The 19,987-nt window shown below is 40.5% G+C and overlaps 1 protein-coding gene across 8 annotated transcripts in view; it reads right to left on the bottom strand.

Moving 5' to 3' along the window:
- Positions 1-2,356: 2,356 nt before the first annotated feature.
- The window catches only part of LOC121535027 (probable ATP-dependent DNA helicase HFM1), a 39,480-nt gene continuing 21,849 nt past the window's right edge, over positions 2,357-19,987 (bottom strand). For 6 of the 8 annotated variants that reach the window (XM_041841695.1, XM_041841694.1, XM_041841699.1 and 3 more), the window contains 30 exons: positions 18,112-18,267; positions 17,585-17,785; positions 17,382-17,470; positions 17,232-17,275; positions 16,996-17,097; positions 14,083-14,228; positions 13,788-13,882; positions 13,529-13,662; positions 13,275-13,322; positions 13,079-13,159; positions 12,577-12,668; positions 12,332-12,438; positions 12,190-12,237; positions 11,865-11,962; positions 11,612-11,746; positions 10,601-10,686; positions 10,282-10,365; positions 9,922-10,079; positions 9,516-9,619; positions 9,158-9,367; positions 8,947-9,024; positions 7,180-7,304; positions 6,904-6,986; positions 6,681-6,787; positions 4,738-4,821; positions 4,144-4,527; positions 3,836-3,908; positions 3,153-3,258; positions 2,806-2,942; positions 2,357-2,683 (listed from right to left, as the gene is read on the bottom strand). In XM_041841695.1, coding sequence (XP_041697629.1) covers positions 2,617-2,683; positions 2,806-2,942; positions 3,153-3,258; positions 3,836-3,908; positions 4,144-4,527; positions 4,738-4,821; positions 6,681-6,787; positions 6,904-6,986; positions 7,180-7,304; positions 8,947-9,024; positions 9,158-9,367; positions 9,516-9,619; positions 9,922-10,079; positions 10,282-10,365; positions 10,601-10,686; positions 11,612-11,746; positions 11,865-11,962; positions 12,190-12,237; positions 12,332-12,438; positions 12,577-12,668; positions 13,079-13,159; positions 13,275-13,322; positions 13,529-13,662; positions 13,788-13,882; positions 14,083-14,228; positions 16,996-17,097; positions 17,232-17,275; positions 17,382-17,470; positions 17,585-17,785; positions 18,112-18,267 — 3,462 coding nt within the window. In that variant the 3' untranslated portion in view covers positions 2,357-2,616. The remainder of the gene's footprint in view (positions 2,684-2,805; positions 2,943-3,152; positions 3,259-3,835; positions 3,909-4,143; positions 4,528-4,737; positions 4,822-6,680; positions 6,788-6,903; positions 6,987-7,179; positions 7,305-8,946; positions 9,025-9,157; positions 9,368-9,515; positions 9,620-9,921; positions 10,080-10,281; positions 10,366-10,600; positions 10,687-11,611; positions 11,747-11,864; positions 11,963-12,189; positions 12,238-12,331; positions 12,439-12,576; positions 12,669-13,078; positions 13,160-13,274; positions 13,323-13,528; positions 13,663-13,787; positions 13,883-14,082; positions 14,229-16,995; positions 17,098-17,231; positions 17,276-17,381; positions 17,471-17,584; positions 17,786-18,111; positions 18,268-19,987) is intronic. The other 2 variants (XM_041841697.1, XM_041841700.1) reach the window with 2 other exon arrangements.

Below are 19,987 nucleotides of genomic sequence, written 5' to 3'. Positions count from 1 at the left end.
TATGGATTTCACATGACTGGCATAAGCCCACCCACTTGGGAGCCTGATTTCCTTATATGAACTGTAACTCAGTAAAATAGTTTAAATTGTTGCATGTTGCGCTTATATTTTTGTTCAGTATAGATTGGTAAGTTAGCAGCCAGCTATCTAAACTTGTAGTAAAATCATGGACAAATTACAGACCAGGGGACCCCTATTGATTTTGGTAGTTGCTCTCACTCAGATGTTTTGAGCCCCACCTGTTTAGCTAATAAAAAAAAAAAAAATGTTATTTTGGCATTAATACGTGTCACATATCAGTTTGCAAACAATCTAAAATAATAATTAATAATTTGTTAATAAAGCTTTCTTGAGTAAGGCAGCTCCAAAATGCAGGTTTCTTTTTTGCTTTCTTGAGTAAGGCAGCTCCAAAATTCAGGCGTTTCAGCCTAGCTCAGTGCTTTCTGTGGTGGTGGGGCAGCCAGCACAAAATATGGAGCGTAGGGGTTGGTAATGTTCTCTAGTTGCACCGTGATTGGCTCAGTGTTCTGAAACGGCAGAATCTACGGGTAGAGCTAGAAAATTCAAGCCCCTTGGGTGCTGCCTTAGATTTACATTAGAAGTTCCCATCCTAGAAGGCTCAAGGTCAAATCATGTTATATCTAGCGTAGCTTTGATTGGACAGATCGTGTCAACATCATACTTTCAAAATCTTAGCTAGCAAGCTAGACAAGCAGGTAATCATCATGAATCAAGTCGACAATCTACTGGCAAATCCTTTTCAAGCCTTGTCATATGAAGAGAAATTATAGATAAAACGTATCGGTGCTCATCGGCCATTGTACATAAACATTACACAACAAGTTTGAAATTGCACATTCAACAATGAGTGGTTTGGAAGGAATCAGTGGATAACTGCAAGCGTTGCAAAGCAATCACTAGCCTGCTATTCAGTGAAGAGGGTGTGTGGTTTAAGGGTCTCTTTTCCAATCTTAAAAGGATAAACATTCACATGCAACACCATGGGCCAGAAAATGTTGAATATATTGGCCATGCTGTCAATCCTGCATGACTTCTGCCATGTTCAAAACAACTGGAAACTCGGAACTGGAAAATCTCAGACTTCAGTGAGTTCAAGACAACTTGGAACTCTGAAAAAAACAAGCTCCGACTGGGAAAATACGTTTTGAACGGTCATCCAACTCATGATTCGACCTAGTTTTATTCAGAGTTCCCAGTTAAAATCCAGAGAATGCCAGACTTTGATGACAACATTTGCTCACAAGAAGGACCGACCACGCCACCATCCTGTTCAAGTGAGCACAGCACAACAAGGTGAGTTCAAAAATGTATTGTATGCTGCTGCATAAATTATGTAATATGCCAGGGGGATATATTGTGTAGTAAGCTGTTAGTAGCCCATGTGCCTCACCCTAATAATTTGGTCCCTTTCCCACTCATAACTTAGCCTACTGTTCTGACTTGGTGGTGCACATGTAGCCTATAACCTGTTTTAGAGAAATGTCATCATAGAATAATGTAAGAGCTTTCATTGTCTTCTTATATGCCCCCTTTATTTATCCTACGGTTCTGACTTGGTGTACAGGGAGAATACTGTAAGAACGGCCCATGTTCTGAATTCTGTCGCTGTACATTTAAAAAGTGCTGAACAAATAGTTACATTGACTACGTCCGTCTTGGCTCGCTCATTAATGTCTTAATCTAAATTACGGATTGCCTCTTATCCGCTCATCGTTCCCTTATGCCATAGTTTGTACAGCTCAATTGTCAGTAGAAACCACACTTGTTTAAGCAAGTCAGACATATCAGCTATGTTTTTTAAATAGGCAGTAAATGAGGCTGAATGGCTGTTTCGCTGCCAGACAAGGCTCTGCTGATAGCCAGGTGTAGCGGTGGTAAGGATTCACTCCATGGTGCTGAAAAGAAAGCTCTGCTGTTGGGACAGCTTTATGTAGGCCCTAACAGTTTGTGGGCACCGTTTGTCACCGTTATAGTGCAATTAATGTATTGTTTAGTGTTGTGTTGTGGCTTTGCTGGCATGCATTTTTTTAAAAGGGAGTTTGCCCCACCAAGATCTACATGCTAAAATCGCCACTGTGTACGATCAATCATGATCTGCACAATTCTATACCACCATGAAAATAAAATTCAAAACCAAATATATCCCTACTAACTTCTGCCCCCCCCAAAAAAAAAGACCACTCCCCAACCCCCCTACCACATTAAACTTTACCTATATCATGCTGAAACACTCCACCCTTAGGATTGTTCACGCACACACGTTTTTCAGGTTTGATACTTTTCTAGATATCAATATAAAAATGATAATATTCAGACATAATCCCCTCAGACTTCCTCTGAATAAATATTGTTTTTATTAAATTAAGTACATAGATATATAATAGTTTTTTAGAATCCTTAGCAGACCACCTGCTAATGATGATTGAATGTTCCTACTCCTGAATGATAGCAACATTTTCTAATAGGGCCAACAGTAAATCTAACAGTTAATCTCAAACAACAAACAGTACAAATCACAGTATAAAAACAACATACACAGTAACATGAAACCATTAATCATCGTCATGGAACCAGTCCATACAACTATAAACACTTCTAGAATAGTCCAGCAAATATACCCATGAATGCCTCCACTTCCTTGCTGTTGTCCTCTCCCTGGAGCCTGCAATGATGAGGAATCATGCTATCTATCAATGATATCAAGTTAATGCATAATCTGATTACAAGTTGTATGGATAAAAAGTAAAGGAAATTAAGTATTATTTCTCTATAGTTCCTCCTTACCTTTTGCCAGTCACATTGTCATTGTTTGGGGTAGTCGTCTTTGAGAAGAACTCAAACTGTCCTCCCAGCAGAGCCATGCTTGTGTCAGTCTGTTTTGAGAAGGAGGGTGCTTTCACAAAGGGTTCACTGAATGCCCTCTGCAGAGGGAAAAATATTACTATTCAAATGTGTTTGGAACAAATGGGCTAAAACATTTAAAATCATGTGATTTGTGTAAAAAAAAAAAACATGTTTTATTCTATATCATAACAGAAGCCTTGGCTTTGTCTGTCGTCAGTTTAATTTTGACGTCAGATTCAGCATTGAGATAAAGTCAACTGAGTTGCTATGGGTAGTTAGTAACTCACTGTGGCCTTGTTGTTAGAGTGGCTCCAGAGAGCAGAAGCCTGGAGGTTGTGTAGTCTGACTGGGAGACTAGTAGCTGCCATCTGAGGAACAACTGGGGAGGTTGAACTGAGACACACAAATCAAACATTACATTTTACATTGATAATCAATTGGTTTGGGACACATTTATTACATTTACATTTTAGTCATTTAGTAGACGCGCTTATCCAGAGCGACTTACATCAAGTATTTACAGATGTAGGATCTTAATTTGATCGGCCAATTGCAGGAGAACTTTCCTGCAATTTAGGAAATGTAAAACTTGTAGTGTATTTCAGAATTAAAAAGGCTTCTGAAGTTTGTAATTTCCACTTTGAAATTTCAGACTTCATTTCCCCTTACGAAAAATGTATCAATTTATAATCCACATAATATTTCACTTTTCCTGTTGCTGCAGGATTATTTTCCTGCTGTAGCAAACTGGCTCAAATTAAGATCCTACATCTGTACAACAGTACCAAGTTTCTACTTGCTGACATCTCTACAACCAGAAACTAGTTGGCATACAACCGGGAAATAACATCACTATGACGTCCCATGCCAAATTTTGCCTGTTGGCAAAGATAATAGATATTTAATTCAGTGTAATGATAGTGGTTTGACATCTTGTGACATGGTGAAGTTTGGTACAAGCTGAACTCACCTGAGTGGGGCACTGGACACAGTGAAGCGGGGTTTGGGTTGTACATAAGTGGATGGTAGTGGTGTTGAGTGACCTGAAAACACAAATGTGTCTATCACTTCATAATTAATTGGAGATCAGATCAGAATTACCAATCAAACTGTAATTGATGAACAGAGGGTTGGGGTCAATTCCATTTCAATTCAGTCAGTTCAGAAAGTGAACTTAATTATTTTCAATGAGGAAGAATTAGAATGACAGTTTACTTCCTGAATTGACTGAATTTAAATGGAATTGACACCAACCCTGGAAGTTCTGTAGTAGAATACCTTTCAGCCTGTCACGGTCCACCCACTGAGTTTTAGCTACAGTGGTGCATGATGTCTCGCTGGCGTGCACCAAGTTGTCGTCGTCAAAATCATCCCAGTCGTCCCATTCGTCTCCCAGGTCAAAGGTCTCGTCTCCCAGGTCAAAGGTCACGCTGGGGGTGTGTGACGATGAAATGAAGCTGCTGTCATCGGTCAAGTCTACGATGGGACTCGGAGAGTAACTCCTGCTCTGGCTTTGGGGGATGCTGTGACTCTGAGGGTAACCCCGACACTGGTTTTGAGAGGGAACCTGACTTTGGGGGTAACCCCTGCCCTGGCTTTGGGGGGTGCTGTGGCTGAACGACCCTCCATTGTAGGCACTGGGTTTCCTCCACATTGAAGGACCTGAAAACATAGATGTTGATTAATGTTGAGAGATGAGATGTTGATATAATATTAATGTCTGTTTGCAGTGTTTGAAGTAAGTAGTCTACTCAAAAATAATCTGTGTAAATGGTATTGAATCTACAAGGGAATATGACTTGGAATCGTGAGATATGATAGTAAAAACAAAAAAAACACTATGACATAGTTTTGGTAACTGAGAAGTCCTACTTTGTGACTCTGTAGGGGTTTGAATAGGTGGTGGTTCCACTTCTCCCATTGTCTGATATATGTCTTCCAGGTAGTCATTATACTCTGTAGAGAGAAATCAGTTACTCCTCTCAAGTGTCCATTAACTACCATTACTTTTCCACACTGCTGTATAGAAGGTGAATGGAGTTACGAGCCTCTAACAGGGATGGGCAACTGGTGGCCCGCAGGCCGCATGGCCCCTCTTTTGTCAATCAATTTCCCTCCAAAAATGAATAATTATAATTATAAGAACAAGAAGAAATATGTTGAGAGTTAGAATACTAGAATACACAAGGTGCAATTTTCGAAATGTGGTTGTGCATCAGCAGCTTTTCTTTTGTAATGTCACTGAAAGCAAAAATGTTTCATGAGCTGAATTAAAAGATCCCAGAAATGTTCCATATACGCACAAAAAGCTTATTTCTCTCAAATGTTGTGCACAAATGTGTTTACGTCCCTGTTAGTGAGTGTCAGAACGCTGAGTGTGGATGTGGTGCAGGGAATCAAGCGCAGGAACAAGGGTGTTCGTCAACAGACTTTAGTAATCCAAAAATAGTAACTCCAAACAGGAGAATAACCAACCCGACCGGGAGGCATGAACAAATTACGCACACACACAACAGTGCGTAAAACAAGAAAAGGCGCACGCAGTGCGGACTCTCGACACAAAACAACACGAGAGAGAAAAACCATCAACAGCAACAGCTGACATAACAATCACACATAACACCTGACCCAACACACGATAACTAAATAGGAAACAAAATCAAACACTAACAAGGGACAGGTGTACAAACAGACAAAACCAAACAAACATGAAACATCGAACGGTGGTAGCTAGTACTCCGGGGACGACGACCGCCGAAGCCTGCCCAAACAAGGAGGAGGAGCAGCCTCGGCCGAAACCGTGACAGTGAGCATTTCTCCTTTGCCAAGATAATCCATCCACCTGACAGATGTGGCATATCAAGAAGCTGATTAAACAGCATGATCATTACAAAGGTACAACTTGCGCTGGGGACAGAAAAAAGGCCACTCTAAAATGTGCAGTTTTGTCACACAACACAATGCAACAGATGTCTCAAGTTTTGAGGGAGCGTGCAATTGGCATGCTGACTGCAGGAATGTCCACCAGAGCAGTTGGCAGAGAATTGAATGTTAATTTCTATACCATAAGCCGTCTCCAACGTCGTTTTACAGAATTTGGCAGTACGTCCAACTGGCCTCACAACCGCAGACCACGTGTAACCACGCCAGCCCAGGACCTCCACATCCGGCTTCTTCACCTGCGGGATTGTCTTAGACCAGCCACCCGGACAGCTGATGAAACTGAGGAGTACTTCTGTCTGTAATAAAGCCCTTTTGTGGGGAAAAACTAATTCTGACTGGCTGGGCCTGGCTCCCCAGTGGGTGGTCCTGGACCCCAAGTGGGTGGAAATTGTTGAAATTGTTGCATGTTGCGTTTATATTTTTGTTCAGTATAGATTGGTAAGTTAGCGGCCAGCTATCTAAACTTGTAGTAATCATGGTCAAATTACCGACCGGGGGACCCTCATTGATTTTGGTAGTTACTCTCACTCAGATATCATATTAAAAACTCCAAACATTTCTCTCCACCCCATGGAAAAATGCGTAGAATTGCAGGAAATTAACTCTATAACTTAAATTTCTCATCTCCGATGTCACTAGGGGGGCAACTAAAATGTTTTGCTCGCAAGGTGTGGAGGGACCCCACAACAAGATTTTGCTTGGGACCCCAAAAGTCTAGGGCCGGCTCTGACTGCATGTGTGGGTATGGATGTGGTGGGCACACAGACCCACGAGCCACTGCTGCCCCTCATGATGAGTTCAGATTTTTTGTGGCCCCCACCCCATCAAAGTTGCCCATCTCTGCTCTAGAAGCATTCCGATACTAAACATACCATGGCCATAGTTCTCAAGATATGCCATCTCTTGGGGCGTTGCAAAGTCCTCAGCTGATTCCACACTCTGTTGTATTGCTGAAGCGCCATAACGATTACCTACATACCTTCAAAAAAAGTTACGAGAAGATGACGACTGTGTCAGATACAGTTTGCATTAGTAATCAATTAACTCCAACCTGATGAACTGTATGTTTTGGATATGAGAAAGGAGTGTATGTACCTGCAAGCGGGTGGTAAGATGGGCTGAGGCGTATAAGAGAACTGCTGAATGTTCGCAGCCCCAGTCCCACCACTCTTTCTCATCTAAAGGAACCAGCAACAGGCAGACCAAACACAAATTCAGGTAAAACCTACAGCTGAAAAGTTCATTTTTCAGTTAGTTGATTCTAAATCAAAAAAGAATGCTGAAACGTGTCACTCGCCTTTGATTTCAATGCATGATTTATGTCAAAAGTATGAATGAGTCTTGCGTGATTCTGTTAAATTGTTCTCTCACCTTGAGGCGTTTGACTGGTGTATCCGTCAGTGTGTCACTCCTGGTCTTCAGGTCTTGGAGATAGGAGGAGAAACTCGAATGCTGATTCATCGGCCTCTTCAGAACCACCGTCACTCCATTTTGACCTGGGAAACATAGATAGGAGGATATGAAAATACAGTGCCTTCAGGAAGTATTTACACCCCTTGACCTTTTCTACATTTTGTTGTGTTACAACCTGAATAAATGTTTTATACATTTTCAATTTTTTGTCACTGGCCTACACACAATACCCCGTAATATCAAAGTGGAATGACTATGTTTTTAGAAATGTTGAAAGTCAATAAGTATTAAACCCCTTTGTTACGGCAAGCCTAAATAAGTTCAGGAGTAAAAATGTGCTTAACTAGTCACATAATAAGTTCCTTAGACTCACTCTGTGTGCAATAAGTGTTTAACATTATTTTTTAATGACTACCTCATCTCTGTACCCCACACATACAATTATCTGTATGGTCCCTCAGTCGAGCAGTGGATTTCAAACAGATTCAACCACAAAGACCAGGAAGGTTTTCCAATGCCTTGCAAAGAAGGGCACCTATTGGTAGATGGGTAATAATAAAAAAAGCAGACAAAGAATATCCCTTTGAGCATGGTGAAGTTATTAATTACACTTTGGATGGTGTAACAATACACCCAGTCATTACAAAGATACAGGTGTCCTTCCTAACTCAGTTGCCGGAGAGGAAGGAAACCACTCAACGATTTCACCATGAGGCCAATGGTGACTTTAAAACAGTTACAGAGTTTAATTAATGGCTGTGAGAGGAGAAAACTGAGGATGGATCAACACCATTGTAGTTACTCCATAATACTAACCTAATTGACAGAGGGAAAAGAAGGAAGCCTGTACAGAATACACATATTCCAAAACATGCATCATGTTTGCAACAAAGCACTAAAGTAATACTGCAAAAAATGTGGCAAAGCAATTAACTAAAGTGTTAGGTTTGGGGCAAATCCAATACAACACATTACTGAGTACCTCTCTCCATATTTTCAAGCATAGTGGTTGCTGCATCATGTTATGGGTATGCTTGTAATCGTTAAGGATGGGGAGTTTTTCAGGATAAAAAATAAACGGAATGGAGCTAACTAAGCACAGGCAAAATCCTAGAGGAAAACCTGGTTCAGCCTGCCTTCCATCAGACACTGGGAGATTAATTTACCTTTCAGCAGGACAATAACCTAAAACACAAGGCCAAGTCTACACTGGAGTTGCTTACCAAGAAGACAGTGAATGTTCCTGAGTGGGCAAGTTGAAAATATATAGCAAGACATGAAAATGGTTCTCTAGCAATGATCAACAACCAATTTCACAGAGCTTGAAGAATTTTGAAAATAATAAATGGGCAAATATTGTACAATCCAGGTGTGAAAAGCTCTTAGAGACTTACCCAGAAAGACACACAGCTGTAATCGCTGCCGAAGGTGATTCTAACATGTATTGACTAAGGGGTGTGAATACTTATGTAAATTAGATATTTATTTATTTCATTTTCAATACATTTGCAAAAATCTCAAAAAACATGTTTTCACTTTGTCATTATGGGGTATTGTGTAGATGGGTGAGAAAAAAACGATTTAATCAATTTTGAATTCAGGCTGTAACACAACAAAATGTGAAATAAGTCAAGGTATGAATACTTTAATCAAACATTTGAATTATTCTAAGTGTCAATTGAGCAATGGAAAGGATAGTTTTTGAGGACTTAAAACTTGACTAACAGCAGTCGTGGCCACACTGATCCTTGTTTTTGCAGAAGTGGTTACATTGTCTTTTGCCTAGATCTGGTTGTGAGGAACCTGAATTTCAGAAGAAAAAAAAAGATATAGCAAATGTAGTTAAAAAACAACAACAAAAACAGTCCTGTGAGTCTGCAAGTACAACTTAGTAATAGCTCAAAGCATTCTAATGTTTGGTGTAAAATCAGCCTACCCTTTTCTGTGGATGTGGAGTTTCTCTTCTGTGCCGTAGCCTGTGTTTGCTGACCTGTTGGCTGTATTCTCTGTGTTGCACCCTGTGATCTCTGAGCGTTAGCCTGTGCTATTTGCATCGTGTTATGTTGCTCAGGTGTGAGTGATTCACCTCCGTACCTCTTTGGTCCAGAGTAGAAGGCACTAAACTTCTGCTGAATGTCCAACCCCACTGCAGAGAGGAAGATCTCAATATAGTTAATAGAATGAGGTGCATATTCTTACTTTTCACAATTATCACTGAAACAACTGCCTTTTAGAAGTTTTATGTAGTTCGTACAAATGTATTTTGAACAATGAAATCCTGATAGCTGCCTGACCGTATTCTGAGCTGATTAGATTCACGCTGATCTCCTCTCCTTTGAAGGCTTTCGCCACTTCGATCTTCTTTGACCAGCTTCCTGACTTCAACAGCATCAAGTCTCTGGATGAACACACAATACAGTCGCTCTCGCTGACATATTTCTTTCCCTTTCTTGTTCTCCCTCTCTTTTGCTCTCTTTCCTTCACTGTTTTCCTTGTATGAGTGTATGACGGTAACACTTTACAAAAAAGCCTGCAGGTAAAATGCTTTATAACTTGTTATAAGCAGGTAAAATGTCTTATAATACACTTTTAATATGTTCTGTCTCTACCTACAAGCTGTATGTAAAGTGTGTCTCCATGTGTGTATCAGGTTGTGTCTGTGTGTGATGACATTTCTGGAAATGTCGGTCCTAATCTTACGTCAGTTTTTGCAGGAAGACCACGTTGTTGTCACAGTCCCCGATGATCATTGTGACATAGTGGTGGTCATGAGTGGTTCTCTTTGACAGCAGCTGTTCGTGGTTTTTCACATTCACGGTCACGACAATCTCTGCGGTGGCGACGTTGTATCTTGGAAGCTAAAACGTGAAAAATAAACACAAAATTAAAGCTTGTTGGGGAGATGTATTATTTGATCAGTAATTGAAAGATACTGTGATGTTAAATGATATAAGTATGGAAAATATTCTGCTACGTCCTGCTACCAAATATTGCTGTAATGATTCATCTTGATGACCATTTCCGTTCAAACTACAATTCAACCAAAGCAAAGCTTTTTACCTGCTCCAAACTAACTTCATACTTGGGTAGATTGATGACAGCGTCTCTGATTTGGTTTCCAAATGGAGGATGTCTGTTGACGATCTAGAAAACATAAACGGACAACAAATATTTGCTTTTATTGTATGTGAAATCACATTGTGACAACTGTTGATGTAAAAAGGGCTTTATGCAAAACATTTAACTGACTGATTTGATTGAAAGCCATGATGCTGCATGTTTGTCACAGTGGAAATGTCAATAAACCATTTGGAGATATTGAGACAACAGTGGTGTTTAATGATTTTGTAGTTACAGTCTCAGTTGATGCTATGCTCACCAGCTCCAGTTCCCTGGCGTTAGTCTGCTCTATCTTGTTGAAGGTGGTGAGCCCAGCGTTCACCATGGCCGTCGACAGAGTCAACCCTGGATCAGATAGAGTTAACTGTATTGTTACAGCCATATATAATGATATTATAAATAGAATCTCATTTATCATTTCAATCTCAGTTTTTATCATTTCAATCTCAGTGTCATCATAGAGTCATTATATTTCGATGGTTACAGCAATTTCATTACTTTCATTTAAATAAATCAGTTGGTCAATCGATTTCTAAAAGGACGTGGCTGCGGATCCGGCATCTGCATACCAACCATTTGATCTCAATCAGTTTCATGGGGATATGCATTTAGATCTTCTTGAGATATACAGTGTTGCTTCAAAGTAGCCTACAGTGTTGTTTTGAATGATGTACAGTGAGCAAATGTTAGAGCAGATGGCGTTAACAAATTGTAGCTAAGTCTATCTGTGTATTTTGTCTAGTGGCGCGTTGTTGCCTTTAGGCTACACGAGAGAAAAATGCAGTGGTGTTTTACTTTACCGTGAAATGCTTACTGTCTTACAGTAACATTATACTATGCTATTATGTTGGGTTCTGTTATGTAGAATACTATCTTTATGTGACCTTGCAGACATTGATTCAGCTTTGATCTAATTAACGTTCTTTATGCGTAAAGTAGTGAATATACAAATGCGCAGAAGTCAGATCCGCAGCCACGCCGTTTCTTTAAAAGGGTCTCTGACAGTGGAGGCTGGTGAGGGGAGGACGGCTCACAATAATGGCTGGAACGGAGCGAATGGAATGGCATCAAACGCCTGGAAACCATGTGTTTGCTGTATTTGATACCATTCCATTATTCCGCGCCAGCCATTACCACGAGCCCGTCCTCCCCAACCTCCTGTCCTCTCTGAACATAGCAACAGTAGGATAACCTACTTATGTTCTACATGCATTGACAGTATTTTGCGTACAGGTTTTGTATTCATTGACAGTATTCTATGTCTCCTTACCTATTTTCTCCAGCTGCTTTGAGACGTAAGGAGAGTTCTCCCACAGCTTGGCCCTGAAGCACTTGGCCAGTATCAGGGAGTTGAGTAGAGCAGAGAAGCCTGTCTTGGAGCGTTGGTTTAGGAACTCTGCCAAGCCTAAAACACATAGACAATATCTTACTGAAGAGTGTTTTTCGAGCGAAGGTTGTCTATCAAATGAGGCTCACTGCTATTCATCTTCTACTGTTAAAATGTGAAGTCATTGATGACTTACATCTGCTGAGTCGGACTCCATTTCTGAAGATTCTCCCTGTGTCCTGTGCAAGTCCAAACTCCTGGATTGGAATGGAGCCAAACTGGGCTTGAATCAAGCTGAGGGGGAAGACCGGTAGAGAGACAGAAGGGGTGAATCTCAAAGGTCTTTCCTTGATTCCTCATGTGCTTAATTCCTCGTCTCAACCTCAAAACGCAAGGGAGGAAAAGACCCAAGGTTCAAGGAAAGACTTTTGAGATTCACCCAAAGAGAATACATGGCCTTCTCCAATGTCATCCTCCATTTTCTCATGCTGGTACACTGTAGGGGTCTCTGCTTGACTTACCAGTTCACCTTCATCTCTTTGTTTTTGATCTTTCCCTCCATGGGATACCTGGATAAACAAAAGCCCAGATATCAGCATTTACATTACTTTCAGGGCATTTTATTTGAATTCTTACGTATAATTGATTGAATTCCACTCTAACCTGATAGTGATCCTGTTCTTGTCCTTGTTCAATGTGTTCAGGGTTCTCTTCTCGTTCACTCTCAGCTGTACATCAGTGAACTCTCTGCCCTTCGCCATCAATTCTATCTGTGTGGAATACAGAATCTACTCAACTCATCTATTCGAATTTCCTATGTAACCAACAACACAATCCAGAAACTCAATATAAAGAGTGTATGTGCATATGAGAGATGCTACAGTGTTCCTGTATTACTGTATACCTACCAGCTCAGGTAAGGTCTCAGTGCCAGCCACCTTGCTGAACTGCTTCATGGTGTCAAACGCAACACAGTACCTTGCCATCAGCCTGCCGGCCTCTGTAGGGTATGAACACAATTACACATGTCAAGAAAAGAACAGACTTCAGTTTAATGGCTTTGGGATGCTGGAAAGCACATGCAAGTTACGGGTAAGTCTATGGGCTAAATGTCCCCTTCCGAAATTTGAAAGATGCTAACACCTGCGAAATCGTGATTTGTCCAAATAACCAGTGATGAAAAATCCAAGCCCCGGAACTAATGCAGCTCGATCATGACAGGTCTACGGTACCATTTATGTTTACGTAGTCTGTCCACAAGAGATTAAGGAGATATCCATCTGTATTATTGAATAACACTAAACATGTACAGGGTTTGTAAGTTGTTTTACACTTCTGATGATAAACAATGAAACAAACAGTAAAAGGCTATAGTAGCCACTTGAACCAAAATTGTCAGCCTCTCTCAACCTGTAGCTTTGATGTTGACATCCTCATCCATGGAGATCAGACCAATGGAGGCCAGGGAATTCAAGTTCTTCAGACAGAGCTCTGGAGCAGGATGGGGAGAGATTCCTCAGTCACACAAATGCTATCATGATGGAGATATTCTGTGTTTTCAGATATGAAGTCCATATAACAAAGAAAAAAAACAGGAATGCCACACCTTGCAATTTGGCTTCGATTCCACATCGGTCCAAGTCAATGGAAAAACCTGCAATAAAACGTAAGTTGTTTTCTCCTCATATATGTCCTCATGTCTTTTGAGCAACTGTTGACACTATGTTGTGAGATGTAAGCACAGGCTAATAACTGTACTGTAATAGACTAGCATCCATGCTAATGCTGTATCCATGCTGTACATTTGCTGGCTAATGCTAACAGAGACCGGGGTCTGTTCAGTGTCTCTCCTCCCCTGACCATAGTGTTTGGGGTTCTTCAGAGCTCGGATGTAGAGGAAGCTGGAACGGATCCAGTCCAGGGCCATGTTGACATCTGAGATGGTGTGGAGGACAATCTCAGCGTTCAGGTGCTCCACCAGGTGGCTATGCAGGCTGAGTGGTCAAACAATAGGACGTCATCATCCTCATCATCTTCACAAGTATCATATCAATTCATGTAACACTAAATGAAGTCGAATGAGGTTTTGGTGGTCTTGGAAAATGTAATGTCCCCATACCTGCTCTCGATGATTTCTGCTCCATTCATGAACTGCATGTACTTGTCTTTGGTTTGAGTCTTGGTCATGATCACTGCGGTCGCTGATGTATCAAACTACAGAGGAGATATCAAAGGCAAAACTGTAGATAGAGGTTGTGTTTTTTGGGAACGGTTCGCAAACAGTTCAACAAACCAACTGAAAAGGTGCAATAAGGCTATGGGGTTGTTTTCAGACTGGGCACTTGTACAGTACACTGAGGTGCTAAGCATGCTGGGAGTTTGGAGCTACTAGAGGGTTTGTCTGTACTCCGTACCTGTGGCCGGCCTGCTCGGCCAATCATCTGCAACATGTCGGCCTCGCTGTACTCCTCACAGGCGCCCCCGATGTAGTGCATGGTGGACTTGATTACCACCAGGTGGGCTGGCAAGTTCACCCCCATCGCCAGAGTACTAGTTGTAACTGAGACATTTCCCCAATAACTTCACACAATGTTTCTTTGGTATTTCATATTATGTAAACATGTGCCATGACAATGTTAATGTCAATAATGTTTCTGATACTTAAGTATGGAGCAAAATTGTCGGTAAAGGATGCACTACATTTAAGTATTTTTTGTGTGTTAATATTCTATTGGCTGAGATATCGAAAAGCTTTTCCATATTTAGCCACATCCACAGTATATTTTTACACTTATCTTTATTAAACCCTCTATACTGGCATGACTGTGACTGGGTTGGCTTGTAATGGAGGATAGAAGAGTTGTTCCATGAATATAGTACATTTTAGGTAGTGTAACTTCATTAAAAAAATATATATTAATTTAATCTAATTTTAACATTCTCTCATAAACTGCACATGTTCAACTTAATAAAAAACATGCTTTCCCATCTCAAGGGGTTACATTATTTTATTTTTTACTTCAGTAAGTGCCAATAAAGTGCCATTAAACTAACTGGGTTGACGTTTTCCTCTTAAATCAGCCATAGATCCCTTGTGACAGGAGGAATGGAAGCTTGTTGTGTGCAACAGGGAGGGGCAATTGAATGCAAGCTTTAAAAAAATAGATTTTATTGTTAAAACATTTCTAGCCTATCTATGGGACGTGTTATTCTCGACGTGCTCAGTTTTCCACCACAAAACACCAGAAAATTGACAAAAAGAGTAGAACCAGCTCACCTGCTTTTATACTGTGTATTCATACCCCTTGACTTATTCCACATTTTCATGTGTTACAGCCTGAATTCAAAATAGATTAAATATATGTTTTTTCTCACCCATCTACACACAACACCCCATAATGAGAAAGTGAAAACGTTTTTTGAAATGTATGCAAATGTATTGAACATTAAATATAGAAATATTTCATTTACATAAGTATTCACACCCCTGCGTCAATACATGTTAGAATCACCTTTGGCAGTGATTACAGCTGTGAGTCTTTCTGGGTAAGTCTCTAATAAGAGCTTTCCACACCTGGATTGTACAATATCTGGCCATAATTGTTTTCTAAATTCTTCAAGCTCTGCCAAATTGGTTGTTGATCATTGCTAGACAACCGTTTTCAAGTCTTGCCATAGATTTTCAAGCAGATTTAAGTCAAAACTGTAACTCGGCCACTCAGGAACATTCACTGTCTTCTTGGTAAGCAACTCCAGTGTAGAGTTGGACTTGTGTTTTAGGTTATTGTCCTGCTGAAAGGTGAATTCTTCTCCCAGTGTCTGGTGGAAAGTAGACTGAACCAGGTTTTCCTCTAGGATGTTGCCTGTGCTTAGCTTCATTCCGTTTATTTTTTATCCTGAAAAACTCTCCAGTCCTTAACGATTACAAGCATAACCATAACATGATGCAGCCACCACTATGCTTGAAAATATGGAGAGTGGTACTCAGTAATGCGTTGTATTGAATTTGCCCCAAACTTAACACTTTGTATTCAGGACAAAAAGTGAATTGCTTTGCCAAATTTTTTGCAGTATTACTTCACTGCCTTGTTGCAAACAGGATGCATGCTTTGGAATATTTATATTCTGTACAGGCTTCCTTCTTTTCACTCTGTCAATTAGATTAGTTTTGTGGAGTAACTACAATATTGTTGATCCATCCTCAGTTTTCTCTTATCACAACCATTAAACTCTGTAACTGTTTTAAAGTCCCCATTGGCCTCATGGTGAAATCCATGTTAGGAAGGACGCCTGTATCTTTGTAGTGACTGGGTGTATTGATACACCATCCAAAGTGTGATTAATAACTTCACCATGCTCAAAGAGATATTCAATGTCTGCTTTTTACATTTTTACCCATCTGCCAAGAGGTGCCCTTCTTTGCGAGGCATTGGAAAACCTTCCTTGATTTGATTTGATTTGGTCTTTGTGGTTGAATCTGTGTTTGAAATTCACTGCTCGACTGAGGGACCTTACAGATAATTGCGTGTGTGGGGTACAGAGATGGGGTAGCCATTTAAATATCATGTTAAACACTATTATTGAACACAGAGTGAGTCCATGCAACTTATTATGTGACTTGTTAAGCACATTTTTACTCCTGAACTTAATTGTTTGCCATAGCAAAGGGGTTGAATACTTATCGACTCAAGACATTTCAGCTTTTCATTTTTTATTAATTTGTAAAAAAATAAAAATAAATCTAAACATAAATCCACTTTGATATTATGGGGTATTGTGTGTAGGCCAGTGAAAATATCTACATTTAATCAATTTTAAATTCAGGCTGTAAGACAACAAAATGTGGAAAAAGTCAAGGGATGTGAATACTTTCTGAAGGCACTTTCTTAAAAATAATAATTTTAAAAGTAATAGTTTCACCATATTAAAAAGAGAGTTCAGTTCACGTAACAGGGTTGACCTTAAAATGAGGGACAGACGTAAATGAATTATTAATCACATGAATTAATAATAATGTTCAGAAATGATTTTATTAAAGCAAAAACATAACTAGTGCTTTACAATTATTGTGAAAAAGACATTTTAGGGGTAAAGTGGGTTCAAATCATCCTAGAAGTCAGAAAAACATGACAAAGGACATTTTTGGCACCTTAGCAAGGATTTATTTATATAAAAAAATCTGATTTATTGAATTTTCCATTTGGCCTATATTTAAGGGCACTTTAATATAACAGGCTATTAAAATTAAATATTGGTGCACAATTTCTACTTAAAATATCAAAGGGATGCAAAATGTACTGTATTCGTGGAACGACCCAGATACTCACACAGCACAGGCAGGTCTCCCATGGTGAAGGCCTCCTCTATCCCCTTCCTGTCTGACACGTCAACTCCGGCGTGGTGGAAACCAACCCCAAACGACACCAAGTCTGGAAAAGAGAAAACACTGGGCTAGTAATTTCACATTCTAATGCAAAAATAGTTATATTCAAATAAATGAGCAATGTTTGACTACATGGTACAGAAGAGAAGGAATATAAATTATTATAAATTCTCCACCGACCTCTGAGTTTTGAGTCCAGGAGAGAGTTTGCATACTTCATCAACCTGCAAACAGAGGATTCCATCGATTCAATCAGATCAAACTAAACAGCAGGACATTTGTATTGAATACCTGTACATCTGTAAAGAATGAAAAGGGAAGTAGCTCAACCTTTGTTTGTGCTCAATACTCATGATGAACCTGGCATCCTTGGCCAGAACAGTGGCTGACTGCTGGACTCCTTTCCTTGTCGAACAAAACTGTTTAAAAATAAATCCCATGTGTGAACTATTAACAATGGCAATACTTACTGAAACGTATTAATATGGTACTGGTCAAGTCTACATTTCAGAGACCCAAAGAGAGTTCCTCACAACAAGTGTTGGTTTCTGGTCTGAATAGGTCTGGATGATATTGGCCATCTTGTAGTTGAGTGACAGGTCGAACTTGAACTCATTCTGGTTGCTGCTGCAGGGGAAACCCAGCACTACCTTCCTCAGCTTCACCGGTCTGTGACTCTCATCCATCTCCAGACAAGTAGCAGGGTCTCCGTCGTCACACAGCCAGTCTGCGATCTGCCATGTCAAACCATTGAACACAGTAAGAAGTAATTTCTTCAAATAAATGCTCTGTTTAATGATAACCCGTAATGATAATCCGTAAATAGCAATACTATCGAGCTGCCTTCTCCCCTCCTTCCCTATTTACTATTCCCTTACTCTTTCTGAAGGAGACAAGACTGCAGACATTATAACAACATAACAAGACATGGAGATGCATGTGTCAGAATGGCAATGACGAACAGAAAGGGAAAGAATGACTATAGTGAAGGAAGCCTCTTTAGAGCATTTGCATATGGCCAAAGTGTGATATCACCCCTCTTTGACCCTCAGCCACTTACATCCTTGATATTGGGGATGGTGGCAGAGACAGCCACAAATCTCATGGAGAGGTCCTCCTGGGGGTTCTGTGCTGCACGGTAGGCATGGACCGCCTTCATCCTGCTCACCACCACCTCTAGTGTTGCTCCACGCATAGGGTCCTTCACCACGTGGACCTAGAAACACAGAGCCAAGATGGATTATATTTAGTTGTCAATATAACACATGTATAACATATTAAATAGACAGATATGCACTACTAAGTACAATGACAAATCAAGAAACAATAGATCACAATCTTTATCTTAAATGTTTTTATAGGACAGTGAAGAGGAGACAGTAAAGGTAGAGAGATTGCGAGTCAAAGGGGCAGTGGATCGGACTCGAACCCATGCCGACTCTGGTAGCCTAGGCTGTACATGTGTGCCGGGGTCCGTAGCTTGAACCGCTGGACCACACAGGCCACACAATAGAGAGCTTGCAGTTGACGTACGACGCCTCCTGGCGGCCATGTTGGAAGACCACCGCATTAATTCTTCCAACAACAACAGCTGCGTTGCTACCCCAAACGTTTTATTTGACCTTTATTTAACTAGGCAATAACAAATTCTTATTTACAATGACGGCCTACCCGGCCTCCCCTAACGACGATGTGCAAATTGTGCGCTGCCCTATGGGATTCCCAATCACGGCCGGTTGAGATCGAACCAGGATCTGCATCGACGCCTCTAGCACTGAGATGCAGTGCCTTAGACAGCTGCGCCACTCAGGAGCCCTAACTGCATGCTAACAGTGCTAAAACTAGATGATTCAACACCACGGTAATTGTGTGTGGATTAGTTGGCTGCTCTAACAAGGCAGGAAAGACAACCGGGAAAAACTATGTTTACAGATTCCCCGCAATCATGATACACCATTGGTTACACCAATGAGATAAGAGTCAAGAACTGTCAGAAAAGCGAAGAAACCTTTTTGTTCTTCAAGACCTGAACCCAGACAGCTCTCAGTACAGGGTCTGCTACGATCATTTCATCACTAGTTAAATCAAGTCTGATCAATTTCGAGTTTAGTTTAGCTGTTATGCTAACCAGGTGTTAACAACAACACTAAGTTAGCCAAAAGTAGCTAGCTAGATAGCTTGTAGTCTAGCTATTAGCATGTGTCGAGTGAGTTTCAAGTTTTGGGGAAGCAATTTTTTCACCATAAAAAGGCACCTTTATAACAAATGATTGCATGTCCCTAGCATCGCATTTGCAGACTAACGTAAGCCTACTGTAATGAAACAGGCAGGGAGCAGATCTCGAACCCTCAACCTTCTAGGCCAAAATCCAGCGCGCCATCGACTGTGCCCCAAAAGCATGCTCCCGTGGCAGAGTCGATATCCGCGCTTATAAACCCAGGGTCGTTACGCTACTATTCCTAATGTGATGAGTAGATTGGATAGTGATAATTTAGGCTATTAATAAGCGTGTAGTGGCATAGGCTTATAGACGTTTATTTTCATTCCAAGGTAAAAATGTGGCCTTTGATAAACATTTGATGCAATTCTGCTACACTTTATATGACTGAACACATTATCAGAATATTTTTTTCATACGATGGCCTACTCTACTGACACTGACAACAGATCAATAAAAACGACCTTGTCTTGAATGCAACCATGTAATCTAGAATATGACATTAACTCGACAAATGCTGGACCCCTTCTAGCCCTGACCATGAAAAGGGGAGACGCAAATTGTACAATATGACGTCCATATAGCCTGGAGGACATTATTGTCCCAAAAAACTCCAGTGGTTATTATATATTCATATGATAACCCAATGATAATTTGTTGAGAACGTTATTCATAAGAGGAGAGAAAATGTATGGACATTACAGCATAGGACAAAGCC

This window comes from Coregonus clupeaformis, chromosome 21 (genome assembly GCF_020615455.1).
Source record: "Coregonus clupeaformis isolate EN_2021a chromosome 21, ASM2061545v1, whole genome shotgun sequence".
In the NCBI taxonomy this organism is placed as follows: Eukaryota; Metazoa; Chordata; class Actinopteri; order Salmoniformes; family Salmonidae; genus Coregonus; species Coregonus clupeaformis.
The sequence above is the reverse complement of the archived record's forward strand: the minus strand, read 5'-3'. Positions and strand labels throughout refer to the sequence as shown.